This window comes from Penaeus chinensis, chromosome 10, assembly GCF_019202785.1.
Source record: "Penaeus chinensis breed Huanghai No. 1 chromosome 10, ASM1920278v2, whole genome shotgun sequence".
Taxonomy (NCBI): Eukaryota; Metazoa; Arthropoda; class Malacostraca; order Decapoda; family Penaeidae; genus Penaeus; species Penaeus chinensis.
In genome coordinates this window covers 14,952,843-14,967,842 of record NC_061828.1, presented here as the reverse complement: position 1 = coordinate 14,967,842, position 15,000 = coordinate 14,952,843, and the positions used below count along the sequence as shown (strand labels likewise).

The following is a 15,000-nucleotide window of genomic DNA, read 5'->3' as shown; positions in this document are numbered from 1 at the left end:
AATGACGTCATCACTCAAACGACACCCATACGTCACGAATGCGTTTGACTGACGCGATATTGCAACTATAGAGGCGTTTTATAGTGTATTTCGATCAAAAGTTTCGTCTTATTAGAAGGCAAATCGGCTTAATCCGTCAGAGAATTTTTGAATTAGTTATTCTGCTATGGTTAATGGACTCCATCAGTTTCTCATGGGGGAGGGGGGGGGATATGTGTGATAAAATGGATTTGTATTGTAAATGGATATTTATGAAGAATATTTACATATGGAGTATCTGAGGTTCGAACCCTGGTCAGGGAGGGTTAATATTTATTGATACATACATACACACATTCATACATACATACATACATGCATACATACATACATACATACATACATACATACATACATACATACATACATACATACATACATACATACATACATACATACATACATATATTCATACATACATACATACATACATACATATATACATACATACATTCTCTCATGCATATAGACACACATACATACACAGATAGATCAATGGATAAACATATATACACATACACACATACATGTACACACATACACAGATAGATAAATAAATAAATCAATATAACTGTACACATACACACACACACGTACATACCCAACATACACCGTGCGCAAAATTCATAATGTTTACGACGCGCCACAAAATTCACCTTGGATTCAAAACCTTGCCAAAAGGGCTTCCCACTTCTGACACATTTCCGACACATTTCTGACACATTCCCAAATTTCCCGGAATGATTTGAACATCTTCCCATTTGCCGCAATTTGTGACCTATCGTAAGTTTCTGGGAACTTTCCCCTCCCTCCCTCCCTCCCCATCCAAAAAAAAAAAAAAAAAAAAAAATCTGTACTTCTTTTTTTAAATTCTGATTTTGAGATTTTCGGGATATTTTTTCGTTTATTTGTTTATTTGTTTATTAATTTATATTTCGTTTTTTTTTTTAAATATTTTCGGCTTATTCAGTTTTCTTTGCTTTTCTTTTTTTTATTTTCTGATTTTTTTTTTCTTCTAAATTGTTTAATTTTCCCCATTTTATTTCTTCACTTTTATTTTGTTTTACTTTATGTGGTAAATCGTTTAACAGTTATTATTATTTTTTCATGAAGAGAATATATACATACATACATACAAACATACATACATACATATATATATATATATATATATATATATATATATATATACATATATATGTGTGTATGTGTGTGTGTGTGTGTGTGTGTGTGTGTGTATACAAATAGTACCACGTTGCTCTACTCATCATTAACTATTCTCCCCTCCTCCCCCTTCAAGGTCCGCGATCTAGACGAAGGCGAGGAGGAGCTGGAGGCCGCCCTCGACCGCTGGCTCGCCGAGGAGGACCGAGAATACATCGAGGTCGAGGAGCCAGAGGAGCCCGTCGAGATGGTTGATTCTTGGTGTCAAGTACGTTGGAATTTCGACTCTAGAGGGAGTGCAGATGCGTCCGTTGTTTTATTTTTATTTTTATTCCTCTATTTATCTCTCTCTCTTTCTCTCTCTCTCTTTCTCTCTCTCTCTTTATCTCTCTCTCTTTCTCTCCCTCTCTCTCTCTCTATCTATCTATCCTACTCTCTCTCTTGACTTTGTTTTTCTCTATCTTTTTTTTATTTTTTTTTATTTTTTTTTAATCCCATCTCTGTTGTTAATGAATCTGCTGCCTGGGTTCCCCCCACTCGTATTTCCCTTTTTTTTTTTTTTTTTTCTCTCATCTTCTCTCTCTTTCCCCTTCTCTCTCTTTCTTCCCCTCCCCTCTCTTTTCCTCTCTTCTCTCTCTCTCTCTCTCTCTTCTCTCTTCTTCTTTCTCCCTTTTGGAATGCCCTTGACATACGCGAGACATTTGGGCGTTTCGCGAACCGTTAAACGAGTTTGTCATCGGCGATTTCGTAACTTTTGGGTTGATTGGCTGTCACGTCATGAAAGGGGGGAGGGGGGAGAAGTAGGGGGGGGAGGTAACGGGGATTGGGGAAATTGGGGGCTTTAGGGGGTGAGAAGATTTGGAGGGGGGGGGAGAGAGGGAAAAAGATGGGGGGGGGGGAGAAGAAGAGGAAAAGGGGAGAAGGAGAAAGGGGGTTAAGGATAGAGAGAGGTATGGGGATATTGGGGAGAGGGGGGGAGGGAGCGGATTAGGAGGAGGGAGGGGGGAGGCGTAGTGGTGAGAGGAGGAGAGGGCAACGGGAGAGGTTTGTTAGGGAAGGTTTGGGGATATAGAAATGAAGGAGGGGGAGAAAGAGGAGGAAGAGATGGGATGGAGAAACGAAGGAGGAGGAGAAAGAGGAGGAAGAGATGGAATGGAGAAATGAAGGAGGAGGAGGAAGAGGAGGAAGAGATGGAATGGAGAAATGAGGAAGGAGGAGGAAGAGACGGAATGGAGAAGTGAGGGAAGGGGTGAAAGAGAAGGGAATTGGGATAAGATTAGGAGAAAAGGAGTGAGGTAAAAAAAGGAGAAGGAAGAGGGAAGGTGAAAGAGAGGAGAAAATGTAAGGGGAGAGAAAGAAGAAGAAATAATTGGAAAGGATTAGAAGAAAAGGGACAGGGGGGAAGAGGAGAGAGAAGGAGAGAAGATAAAGATTAGAGTGAAAGAGAGAAAAGAGATTAAAAAATGAGGGGACGGGGAGGGGTTTAGGATGGAGGGAGGGAGGGGGGGATACTTAAAGAAGAATCCGGAATCCTGATGTTGCAAAATGATCGCGTCATTCTGCCGTGTTCGCGCTGGAGAGAACAGTGTCATTAGAGTCTCATTTCGTCTCCATCATGAAGAAATTATAGCCATGAGGATTTTCCTTTTTTTCTCCCTCTCTCTCTCTCATTTGACTTTTTTTTTCCACTCTAACCTTTCTTTTTTTTCTTCTTATTCACTTTTATGCTTCTATTTTGTGGAAAAAGACCGTCTTTAAAATTGGGGGGTTGGAAATGGATATTGGGACGATCCACGCCACTGGCAGATAATTCGACTCGCTTTAAATCCGGGTGAAATAATGGCTTTTAATTCAGTCTTGCGTTTTCTTTTGGGAACCGTCTTTCAACGACGGACTGAGAAAAAGAATATGAAATAATATATTTACTTGCGTTTTGGTAAATTTATTGACACATTTAATGGCCTGAAAATATCGGTAAACACTGGTATTCTGACAGTTTTCTCTTTTACCCAAAGGGGAATTAATATGCTCAATCTTCGGATGACATTATCATTAGTTTTCCTCAAAGGAAACAAAGATTAGTGTCTTTCCATTCATGTATTCGCCCTTTTTTTTTTATTATCTATCATATGGGTATTTTCTTGCCATCTACTACTATCTGTTTTAATATGTCCATTAAAAATTTTTTACCCAAATTTCCCGCCTATCTTTTATTCTGTTCATCTACATCTTCCTGTCTATCTGACGTATGTCTATCTACATTTATCTATATATTTATCTGTTTATCTATCTATCTATTTATCTATATATTTATCTGTCTATCTATCTATCTATCTATCATCTGTTTAAACTACTATCTATTTATCTGTTTATCTACCTATCTTTTATCTGTTCTCTATCTACCCTATTTCCCTTTTACTACTACCTACCCCCCTTATACTACTTACCCGCATAAAAATATTCTCTGTTATGTATGTATGGGATGTAATGTATGTATGTTGTATGTATTTGCATGTATTCCCCGCCTATACGTTGTCATTATATTTAAGCTCCGAGGCAAGGCAATGAAATTTTCATGGCTACCATAAATCTGTAAACCTGACGAACGAACGTAACATCCCTCCCTCCCCCCCCCCTCTTTTTTACTTTCCCCCTCCTCCTCCCTTTCTCCCTTTCCCTCCTCCCCTTCCTCTTTCTCCATATCCCTTTTTCCATCTCTTTTTGGCGTTCTCTTTTCCGCGTTACCCTCCCCTTTCGTTTTTCCCTCTTTCCCTTTCCCCCCCCCCCTTTCCCCCTTTATCTCTCTCTCTCCCTTCCGCTTCCCCTTCCCCCTTCTCCCCCTCTTCCCTCTTACCACCTCCCTCTCCCCCCTCCATAACTAGAAATTCCTTTCCTTGATTTATCGCCCTCTTTAAACGAAGGGCCAAAGAAGCTTACTTACTTACTTACTTACTTACTTAATTACTTAATTACTTGCTTACCTCCTCTACTTACTTACTTACTTAATTAATGAATTACTTGCTAACTTACTTAACTTTTTTACTTACTTACTTAATTAATTACTTGATTACTTCCTTTACTTACTTACTTTATTACTTATTATTATTTGCTTGTCTTTGCACTTAACTTACTTTTTTTTGCTTATTTCCTTCATCCTGGGAAAAAGGGGAAAAGATAATTCATTTTCCTTCTTCCTTCGTTTATGGAGGTGATTTACAGGAAGGAAGAAAGGAAGATAGAAAGAAAAGGAATGGAAGAAAGAAAAAAATAAAAGAGAGAGAGAGAGAAAAAAATACATATATACATATACACAATCGTATTTTCAGAATAAAAAAATAAAAAAATCGGGGGAAGGGGAAGTGGGAGAGGGGGAAAAAAAAAAAAAGGGATTCTGGGTTATTTTCCGCTTCGATGTTTTTGGGGGGGGCCGACATTTACGTATATTAATACGAGATATATGACCGACATAAAACTTTTCTCTCGTAATAAGGTGAATAGTAAAATGGATATAAAAGATGTTTGCGTTTAGGTTTAAGAATAGAAGGAAGGAAAGAGAAATGAAAATGAGTGATAAGTTATTTTAGTTATTTAGTTACTTTTAGTTATTCTGTTATTGTTATTATCTTTATCGTGATTATTATTAACGAGTTATCATTATCATAGTAGATTGATTGTAAAAATGAATTAATATCAACACACCAAATCAATATTGTTTGTAGTATAACGTTTATCACTTTTTTTCTTTTTTTTTATCTATCTGTCTATATGTCTATCTAAGAATGTGTATATATATATTATATATATAATATATTATATATATATTTATATTCTTGTTGCGTGTGTGTGTGTGTGTAATGTGTGTGTGGGTGTGTGTGTGTTGTGTGTGTGTGTGTGAATGTGTGTGTTTTTCGTCGGGGGCATGTGTATAAATATTTTTTCTTTCTTTCTTTTCTTTTTAAAATCTTAAATATTTCACTCCAAACCACAAACAAGAAAAAAACAAGAATGGAAAGAAATATGTGTATATATATTACATAATATAAAGTTATCAAAGTCATAGGAAATAATATTCATATATATATAAAAAATTCCAGAGGCATTTTTTTTTTTTTTTCAACGAGTCCTGTCTCAGTTTAAAGGATCCCTTTTGTATAAAAACCCACACCATGCTTTTAAATTTATTTCCTTGGTGATAGAAGATGCAAGAAATGGCTTTGTGTTGCTCTCCCTCTCTCCCTCCCCTCCTCTCCCTCGCTTCCCCCTCACTCTTCCCCTCCACTTCGCTCTCCTTTTTGTTTTTATTTATATTTTATTTTCTTCTTTCTCATTTTCTAATGTTTTTTTTTTTTCTTTCTATATCTATCTTTCTTCCTGTCTTATCTTTTCCTTTGTCCCATCTTTTCATTTGTCTGTCTGTCTGTTCTCTGTCTCTTCTCTCTCTCTCTCTCTCTCTCTTCTCTCTCTCTCTCCCTTTCCCCTCTCTTCTCTCTCTCTTTTCTTTCTCTTTCTCTTCTCTCTCTCTCTCTCTCTTTTTCTCTCTCTCTTCTCTCTCGTTCTCTTTCCCTTTCCTTCTCTTCTTTGTTCCTTCTTCTTCTTTTCCCCTAAATTCGCCATCTCCCGCTTCTCTTTCACAAATATCCCTCCCTTCCCCTTCTCTCTTAAAAAAAAATGCATAAATAAATAAATAAATAAATAAAAGAAATAACAAAATTAGAAAGACCAAAACAAAAAAAAACAAGAAAGAAATGAGAAAAAAAATAAGATATGTAAAAGGGAAAATAAAATCTCCACTGAGTATGGGTTTCCCCCCTGGTGTCAAGATTTTCCCGGGGACAGTTCATTCACAAAAAGCAACCTTTTCCCTGCGGCTCAATTTCGCACCCAATTTCAGCCCAGGCTCTCAAAAAAGGTATTTCTCGCCCTCCCCATGGTACGCTCTCTCTTCTCTCTCTCTTTCTCCTTTTCTCTCTCTCCTCTCTCTCTCTCTCTCTCTCTCTCTTCTTTCTTTGATTTCTGTTCTTTTGTCTTTTTTGTCTGTGTGTTTGTGTGTTTGTCTCTCTCTTTCGCTCTCTCTCTCTGTTTATTGTTTATCTCTGCTTTTCTTTTTTTCAGTTCTCTCCTCTGTCTCTCTCCTCTCTCTCTCTCTCTCTCTCTTCTCTCTCTCTCTCTCTCTTTATATATTATTTATATATATATTATTATATATATTTTATATATAATATATGTCCGTTGTGTCTCCCTTTCTCTCGTCTTGCTTCTGTCTCCGTCTTCCGGTTACGTCTTCCCCCCCCCCCCCCCCCCCCCCCCCCCCTGTCATTTTGATTCAGTCACCAATTGTGTGAAAGACAAAGAGAGTGAGAATGCAGAGGGGAGGAGAAGGGATGTGAACGAGAGGAGAAAAAATGCGGGGAGAAGAGAGGGAGAGAGACGAAGATAGAGGAGGATGAGAGAGGGATGACGAGGGGGGGAAAAGAGATTTAGGGGAGAGAGGAAAGAGAAGAGAAGGAAGGGGAAAGAAGAGAGATAAAAGAAGATAAATTGATAAATAGATAGATAGATTAGACAGCCTGCCAGACAGACAGACAGACAGACAGACACAGAAAAAAAACGAAAAGGTTAGAAAGAAAGAATGAAAGAAAGGAACCGAAAGAAAGAGAGAGAGCGAAAAGAGAATAAGAAAAACGAAAGAAAGAGCCTGAAAAAAGAGACATAGACAGTGATAGATAGAGTACACACCGCCCTACCAGCTGTCCATTACACCCTGTTCTCAAATACCCCTGAATTATTATCTTTTGTGTGTTCTCTTGTCTGCTTCTTCCTCCCCTCCTCCTCCTTCCCCTCCGCACCCTTTTTCCTTCTTCTCCTCTTCTCCCCCTTCCCCAATTACTTCCGTACCCCGCCTCCCTTACCCCTCTCCTCCTCTACCTCGACTCCTCCACCTCTCTCTCCTCCTCCTCCTTCCTGCCTCCTCCTCCTCCCCTCCTCCTCCCTCCTCCTCCTCCTCCTTTCCTCTCCACCCACCTCCACATTCCTTCCTCTTCTCCTTCACCTCCCTCTTCCTTCCTCCTCCTCCCCCTTCTCCTCCACACTCCTTCACTTTCTCCTCCTCCTCCTCCTTCTCCTTCTCCCCTTACCCTTCCCTTACCCTCCCCTCCCCAATTACTTCCGTACCCTACCCCCTTACCCCTCTCCCCCTCCTCCCTCCTCCTCCCTCCTCCTCATCACAAAGCCAAGCTATTTAGAATTATGACGAAATCGATACAATATAAGGAAGACGAAGGGGGAGGGGAGAATGGAGTGGGCAGTGGGTGGGGGGGCGGGGGGGGGGAAGGAGAGGAGAGGGAGGGAAAGAAGGGGTGGAGGTGGAGAGGGAAAAGAAAGTGGTGCGGGGTGGGATAGAGGGAGAGGGGATAAGAGGAGAAGGAGAGGAGAGGGAAGGGAAAGAAGGGGTGGAGGTGGAGAGGGAAAAGAAAGAGGAGGGTGGAGAGGGAGAGGAAAGAGGAGAAGGAGAAGAGAGGGAAGGAAAGAAGGGGTGGAGGTGGAGAGGGAAAAGAAAGAGGGGGGTGGAGAGGGAGAGGAAAGAAGAGAAAGAGAGGAGAGGGAAGGAAAGAAGGGGTGGAGGTGGAGAGGGAAAAGAAAGAGGGGGGGGTGGAGAGGGAGAGGGAATGGGAGAGGGAGAGAGAGGAAGGGAAGGAGGGGGAGGTGGAGAGAGATTAAAGAAAGAGGGGGGAGTGGGAGAGGAGAAGGAAAGATAGAGAGGGAGAGGATGGAACGAAAGGCGGAGAGACAGAGAAGGGGAAGGAAAGAGGAAGAGAGTTAGAGGGGATAATAGGGAGAGAGAACACGGGGTAGGGGGTTAGGGACGTAATAGTGATAGGGGAAGGGGGGGAGGGGGAAGGGAGCTGGGGATTCAGGGTGCAAAAGGAAGGTGGGGAGGGGGAGGGGGGAGAAGGGGGTAGTGTAGTGCTAAGTATGACACCAAAGAACTATAACTAATGGCGGCTACTTAATCAGAAACAACTTTGTGATTTTACCGACGCGAGTAAACTAATATGGATGGACTTAATGGGGGAAGAGATGGCTTAAAAAGGACGAGGGGAAGAAGAAAGAAAGAAAGAAAGAAGGGAAGGAGGAGAAGGAAGAAGAAAGGGAGGAAGGAGGGAGTAAAGGAGAGAAGAAGGGAGAAGATAGGGAGGGAAAGGAAGAGAGGAGAAGGAAGAAGATAGAGAGGAAGGAGGGAGTAAAGGAGAGAAGAAGGGAGAAGATAGGGAGGGAAAGGAAGAGCAAGGAGAAGGAAGAAGAGAAGGTTGAAAAGAAGGAGGAAGACGATAGGGACAAAAAGGAAGAAAGAAAGAAGGAATATAGGAAGAAGGGATGGAATAAGGAAGAGAAGAAGAAGGATGATAGTAAGGAAGAAGAGGAAGAAAAAGAAAGGGAGGGGAAGGGAGAAAGGGAGAGAGGAAGAGGATATAGAAAGTGGAAAATAGAGGACAGAGAAAGAGCAAAGGGTAGGGAGGAAGATTAGGGAAAAGGAAGAAAAGTAGGACAAAACTGAGCAGAAAAGAGAAGAAATGAGAAAGAAGAAAAAAGTGAAGATCAGAATGAAATGGGTAAAGATAAAGGGAAAATAGGAGAGAAGAGAAAAGAGGTGGAGAATAATATAGAGACGTGTAAAGAAAAAAAAAGAAAGAGGAAGAAGATTAGTTGTGGGTTTTGTGGGTGAGTGATGGGTAGGGAGGTTGGGTGTGAGTTTGTTATTGAGGTGTGGTATTTAGGTTGTGGGTGCCTGAACGCCGGCGTCCTGGTAGGGACTGCGTGCGGGTTACGCGGCGCGGCATAGGTATGGGGCGGATCGGAGTGGGGTATGGAGTTGTAGTGGACACTACTCTCGGACCCCCACAACAAAAAAGGGTCACGCGAGGCGAGAAAGCGAGAGGCGAACGGGACGAAGAAGGGGTCGCGTGAGGGAGGCGAGAAGGGGCGACGGGGGCGGGAGGCGGGCGGGAGGGGCGCTGTGGCGGCCGCTCGGCGGCGAGGGGCGCTCGGGACGGGGCCCCTGGGCGCCGGGGGTAAATGCGGGAGGGCCGAGCACAAGGCAGGGAGACAGGAGGTCGGGGGCAGAAGGCGGCGACGGCCTTGGGAGAAGGGTGCATGGCGCCGCCAGGCTCGTGGGGCCCGCCCGGAGCGTGGGCGCACCGACGCCAGCAGGCGGCCGGCACGCTAGCAGACGTGGGAGGCGAGGAGAGGGGAGAGAGAGCGCGCGGAGGGCGGTGCGAGCGTCGCGAGCGAGAGAAGCGAGAGAGGCGGCGCGTGCGCGAGCGCGCGCGAGCCGCGAGAGCGAGAGCGACGAGGAGGAGAGGCGCGACGCGAGAGAGCGCGAGATCGCGCGCGCGGAGCGGCAGCGCGCGAGGCAGTTGGCGGCTTGTGCACTGCATCCTCGGTTAGGCGTCGGGGCGACTCGGGGGAGGGCGCGATTGTGGCTGAGCTAAGGCGGACTGACCCGTGCGGCCCGAGAGACCGACCGCGCTCGCGGGGGGGGGGGGGGGGACCCGATCCTCATTGCCAGGTGAGTGTGCGGTGAGTGTCTACATGGTGGGGGACCTGCAGGTGGTTGCGAGCTCCGCGCGCGCGCGCTATCAGAGGCGCGCGCGCGCGCGCGGCGCGCGCTCGAGCGCGAGCGGATAGAGAGCGCTCGCGCTCGCGGGCGAGCGACTCGCGCGCGATTGAGCGATCGCTAGCGCGCTCGCTCTATGCTCTCTCTCTCTCTCCTCTCTCTCTCTCTCTCTCTCTCTCTCTCTCTCTCTCTCTCTCTCTCTCTCTCTCTCTCTCTCTCTCTCTCTCTCTCTTTCTCTCTTCCTCTCTCTCTCTCTCTCTCTCTCTCTCTCTCTCTCTCTCTCTCTCTCTCTCTCTATATATATATATATATATATATATATATATATATATATCCCTCCCTCTCTCTCATTCTCTCTCTCTCTCTCTCTCTCTCTCTCTCTCCTCTCTCTCTCTCTCTCTCTCTCTCTCTCTCTCTCTCTCTCTCTCTCTCTCTCTCTCTCTCCCTCTCTCCCCTTTTACATCACCACATATAGCTTATGCTTTCAAACTCAATATTATCGGGTGATCTAGCTACACTATGCTTCACTACAGATCGGCCCTAGTAATGTTGAAGCTCAAATTACGCTCGTCTTTCGGCTAAAAGCATTTCAACTCTTTATACATCATTATCAGATTATTCCAAAGGGAAGGCAAGGGTGTGAGTGAATACAGTTATTTTGTTTGTAATGGGAAATGGTATATGTGTTGCATAAGTTTGGAAATACGTGTATATGCGTGCGTGTGTGTGCGTACGTGTATATACGGACATATACACGTACACACACGCACGCACGCATGTACCCATGCAGACACGTATACACACACATACACACATACACGCATATACAATCACTCACTCAATCCCCTACTCAAACTTACACACACAGACTCTCTCTCTCTCTCTCTCTCTCTCTCTCTCTCTCTCTCTCTCTCTCTCTCTCTCTCTCTCTCTCTCTCTCTCTCCCTCTCTCTCTCTCTCTCTCTCCCCCTCTCTCTCTCTCTCTCTCTTTCTCTCTCTCTCTCTCTCTCTCTCTCTCTCTCTCTCTCTCTCTCTCTCTCTCTCTCTCTCTCTCTCTCTCTCTCTCTCTCTCTCTCTCTCCCTTTCTCTTTCTCTCTCACAAACACACACACAAAAGAGGACAATACATAAAACAAAACAAAAATCGTAAATACTGTAGTCATTCAACTGTCCCCTTCAAGGTGCCTGCGTGGAATCATACATTATAAATTGGATTGGAAAACATCAATGGGATATAGAAAACTCGGAAGGGCAAGTGGGTGTGTCTGTCAGATAACAAGATATTGGGAAAACGACTTTATTTGGCGTCGGGGTAGAAAGGGTTGTTTTTGTCATTGTTTCTGTTTTTTCTGCTTTGATTTGTTGTTGTTTGTTTGTTTGTTTATTTATTTATATTTTTCTTTCTTTTGTTCTTACTTTGTTTCCTCTTACTCCCTCTCTCTCCCTCCACCTTTCTTTCACTCCTTCTCTCTTTCTCTCCCTCTCACTCTCTCCTTCTCTTCCTCTCTCACTCCTTCTCCCCCTCTCATTCTCTCCCTCTCATTCTCTCTTCTCTCCCACTCACTCTCTCCTTCTCTCCCTCTCTCTCTCTCCTTCTCTCCCTCTCACTCTCTCCTTCTCTCCCTCTCCTTCTCTCCCTCTCACTCCTTCTCTCATTCTCTTCCTTTCTCCCTTCTACAGGTGACCGAGGAGGACATCGAAAGGACCCTGGCGGAGGCTGGTGTCCACTTCATCCCCTTCCTCCCGCACCGACACCTCCTCCCGACGCTTCAGGAGGACCCGTCGGAGATGCCCTCGGAGTCTGCGGGCGTCTCGGAGTCCTCGGAGGCGGCGAGTGTGGTAAGTGTGGGTGGGTGGGTAGGGTGGGGTGGGGTGGGGGGGCAGATGTGTGTGTGTGTATGAGGGGGGAGTTGTGTAGGTATGGGGGAGAGAGGGGGTGTTTGTGGGGATGGGGGAGTTGTTGGTGTGCGTGTGTGCGTGTGTGTGTGTGTGTGTGTGTGTGTGTGTGTGTGTGTGTGTGTCTTTGTATGTGTGTAAATAGGTCATTAAAATTATTACACATTCAAGCGAATGTTTTTAAATCTAATCATTAAGGAGAATATAATTAACGACAGCACTAGAAACACCCTCTACCTCGAAATGCCACGTGTCTGACAAAGTTCTCCATCTCGCCCACAGATGTCTCTGAGGCCGCAGACCGAGACGAAGGAAGAGTCTCTCCAACCTCTCAGAGTCGCCGAAGATGCTGTTAAGACGAATAATAACTTCATGGAGGAGCAGGTTCGTTGTTCTTGGGCGTTATTGCCACGGGGAGGGGGGGTGGGAGGTTGAGATGGGGGGAAGGGTGTGTAGTGAAGGACTGGGAGGGGGATATGTCATTTCCATTTCTTATTTGTCCTGCGAACAATTGGCTTCGTCTGTTTGGTCCACGTGGCACTGAAATAATAGGTGTATTATATATCCATCCCGTAATGATAGTTCGTATTTTCTTACAAACTGTAATTATTTCAATTCTGAATTTCACCCACAGGACGCCGCCCTTGGCTTGGAGTACAAGCCTGCGTCTCGCTACGAGCAGATGATCAACGACCCAAACTTCACGGCCAAAACTCACTACTTCGCCAAGCGGTTAGAGGAACTGCAGCAGCTCCACGAGCTCTACAGGAACCTGGCCAAGCAAGCTCCGAGGTGGAGGACCTCCATCCACTCACCCTCGGCCCTTAAGGAGCCCTCCGAGGTGAGCGAGGACGACTCGAGCGTCTCCGAGGGGGGCGAGGAGCCGGAGCCGAAGGTCCTTCCGCAGCCGTTTTTTAGTCAGGAAGGGACCCTGACGAGCCTCAAGCTCGGGGGCGAGTACGAGTTCAACTGGAAGTCTCTCCTGCCGGAGGAGATCGCCCTCCAGAGCGAGGCCAACGAGGGGAAGAACGAGGGTGGCGAGGACACGGCCTCCGAGGTGTCCAAGGACGTTAACGACCCGCTCTACGACATCCAGAGTGACATCATGCCTTACCTCCCCAGCAACTACGTCAGTCTTTCCACGCTCACCGCCCTCCGGCAGCCCGACGGCGCCTCCAACCCCAACCTGAACGGGGAGCTTGCTCGCGCGGAGCCCCAGGCTGTCGCCGCGCCCGTCGAGGAGGGCGCGGACGCCGTGGCGACGGCGACGGCAGTGGTCGCCCTGCAGGAGCGGTTGCCGGGCAACGGGGCGTCGCTCTCGGACGACGAGAGCAACGTGAAGCAGGTGAAGGTGAAGAAGGAGAAGAGGAAGAAGAAACTGGGGCTCCTTTCCAAGTCGAACAAGTCAGGCGCCTTCGCCAAGGACGAGGCCGAGGGCGACGAGAACTCCACCTCGAGCAAGCTGAGCTGGAGTAGGTTCTTCGGCAGCCCGAGGCACAAGGGCTCGCCGAAGGAGAGCTCGAAGAAGAGCGGCAAATCCAGCTCCAAGTCCAGCTCCAAGTCGCCGACCTCGTCGAGCAAGAACTCGGAGAAGAGCGACAAGAAGTCCCAGCGCGAGCGGGAGAGGTCGAAGGAGTCCAAGAGCTCCGCGTCCAAGGAGGGCAAGGCCGGCAAGGAGGGCAAGGCGGCGCACTCGCAGGAGGGCCACCACGGCACAGAGGCGGGCAAGCAGGCGGACAGTAAGAGCGCCAAGGCCTTTCAGAAGATGGACTCGGAGCGGTCAAACGGTAGCCTGAAGAACAAGTCCCCGGCGCGCAAGAGTTCCGAGAACCGCAGCGGACGAAGCGGGCGGAGGGAGAGCAGGGAGCAGCAGCAGCAACAATCCCAGCAGACGCAGCAGCAGCAACAGCAGCAGCAAGGGGGCCAGGGGCAGCGGTACCAGGGGTTTCAGTGGGACTCTCCGCTGCCTCCTTTTCTGCCCGTCTCCACCGCGTCCATACACCCTGGCTACGACTCGGGCGCAGATTCGGGAGTGGGACTCAAGGTGGGTGAAGGGGGCGCTGAGGGAGCTCTAGGTCTTAAGTGAAGGATTAGGACAGATGAGGGAGACTAAGAGGAGGAAGGAGGAGGAGAGTGAACATGAGGAGATGTGTGAGGTATGGAGAGTCAGAGATAGACTTTAGGAGAGGGAAGTGTACGAGGGAGAGATAGAGAGAAAGAAAGAGAGAGAGAGAGAGAGAGAGAGAGAGAGAGAGAGAGAGAGAAGAGAGAGAGAGAGAGAGAGAGAGAGAGAGAGAGAGAGAGAGAGAGAGAGAGAGAGAGAGAGAGAGAGAGAGAGAGAGAGAGAGAGAAGCAATACGAATAACGAAATAAATAACACAATAAAAAAAAAGAAATCATATTTATCCACTTGAAACCCAGCCAATAAAAACAATCCAAAACAAAGAGGGAAACAAGCCATAGATAAGAAAATAAAAAAACACACATATTTAACCCAAAGGCTAACAGTAATAACAAAGAAGAACGAAGCGTTTTCAAGGTATAGAGGGACTTTTGGGGGGATGCTGCGAAGAGGAGATAACGGAGGACCAGTTGGTTTACGAGCGTAGTAACTCTGAAGGTAAAATCCCTCTCACGCCGTATGCTGATGAGAAAGATTACGTAATTCCGATTTTTGTTTTATATATTTCTATTTTTCCTTTTTTTCCTTTTTCCCCCTTGTTTTCTTCTTCGTTTTCTTTTTTTTTTAGTTTCTTTTTCTTTTTCTTCTTCTTCTTCTTCTTCTTCTTCTTCTTCTTCGTATTTTTCACTTTCTACTTCTTTTCATTCTCCTTTTTACGCTTTCTTCTTTTCTTTCATCTTTTTTTTCTTCTTGCTTTTCATCGGCCTTTCTTTTTTCTTCTTATTTTTCTTATTCTCCTTCTCATTCTTCTTCTTTCTCTCCTCCTCCTCTTCCTCCTCCTCCTCCTCCTTCTTCTTCTTTTTTTTGTGTGTGTGCGTGTATGTTGTGTGCGTCTAAGTTGTGCGTGTATGTTGTGTGCGTCTAAGTTGTGTGTGTGTGTGTGTGTGTGTGTGTGTGTGTGTGTGTGTGTGTGTGTGTGTGTGTGTGTGTGTGTGTGTGTGTGTGTGTTCCTTTATAAGTCTTGGAATGATGAAAGAAGGAAAGGACAAGAGTGTTTTGTGTGTTTCATTGTGTTATGTCTTATATGTTGTTATGATTAATTCATTGTTTAGGAAGTTTGGGTTAGTTTAGATTTTTCTAGTATTTGTAGTCCAAAGTTTATATA

General features: G+C 45.6%; 1 protein-coding gene across 1 annotated transcript in view; it reads left to right on the top strand.

The window, feature by feature from the left end:
* Positions 1-12,149: 12,149 nt before the first annotated feature.
* LOC125029862 (serine/arginine repetitive matrix protein 4-like) overlaps positions 12,150-15,000 on the top strand; it is a 4,752-nt gene continuing 1,901 nt past the window's right edge. The window contains exons 1-2 of the mRNA XM_047620042.1: positions 12,150-12,161; positions 12,348-13,757. Of these exons, the coding sequence (XP_047475998.1) occupies positions 12,150-12,161; positions 12,348-13,757 (1,422 nt within the window). The remainder of the gene's footprint in view (positions 12,162-12,347; positions 13,758-15,000) is intronic.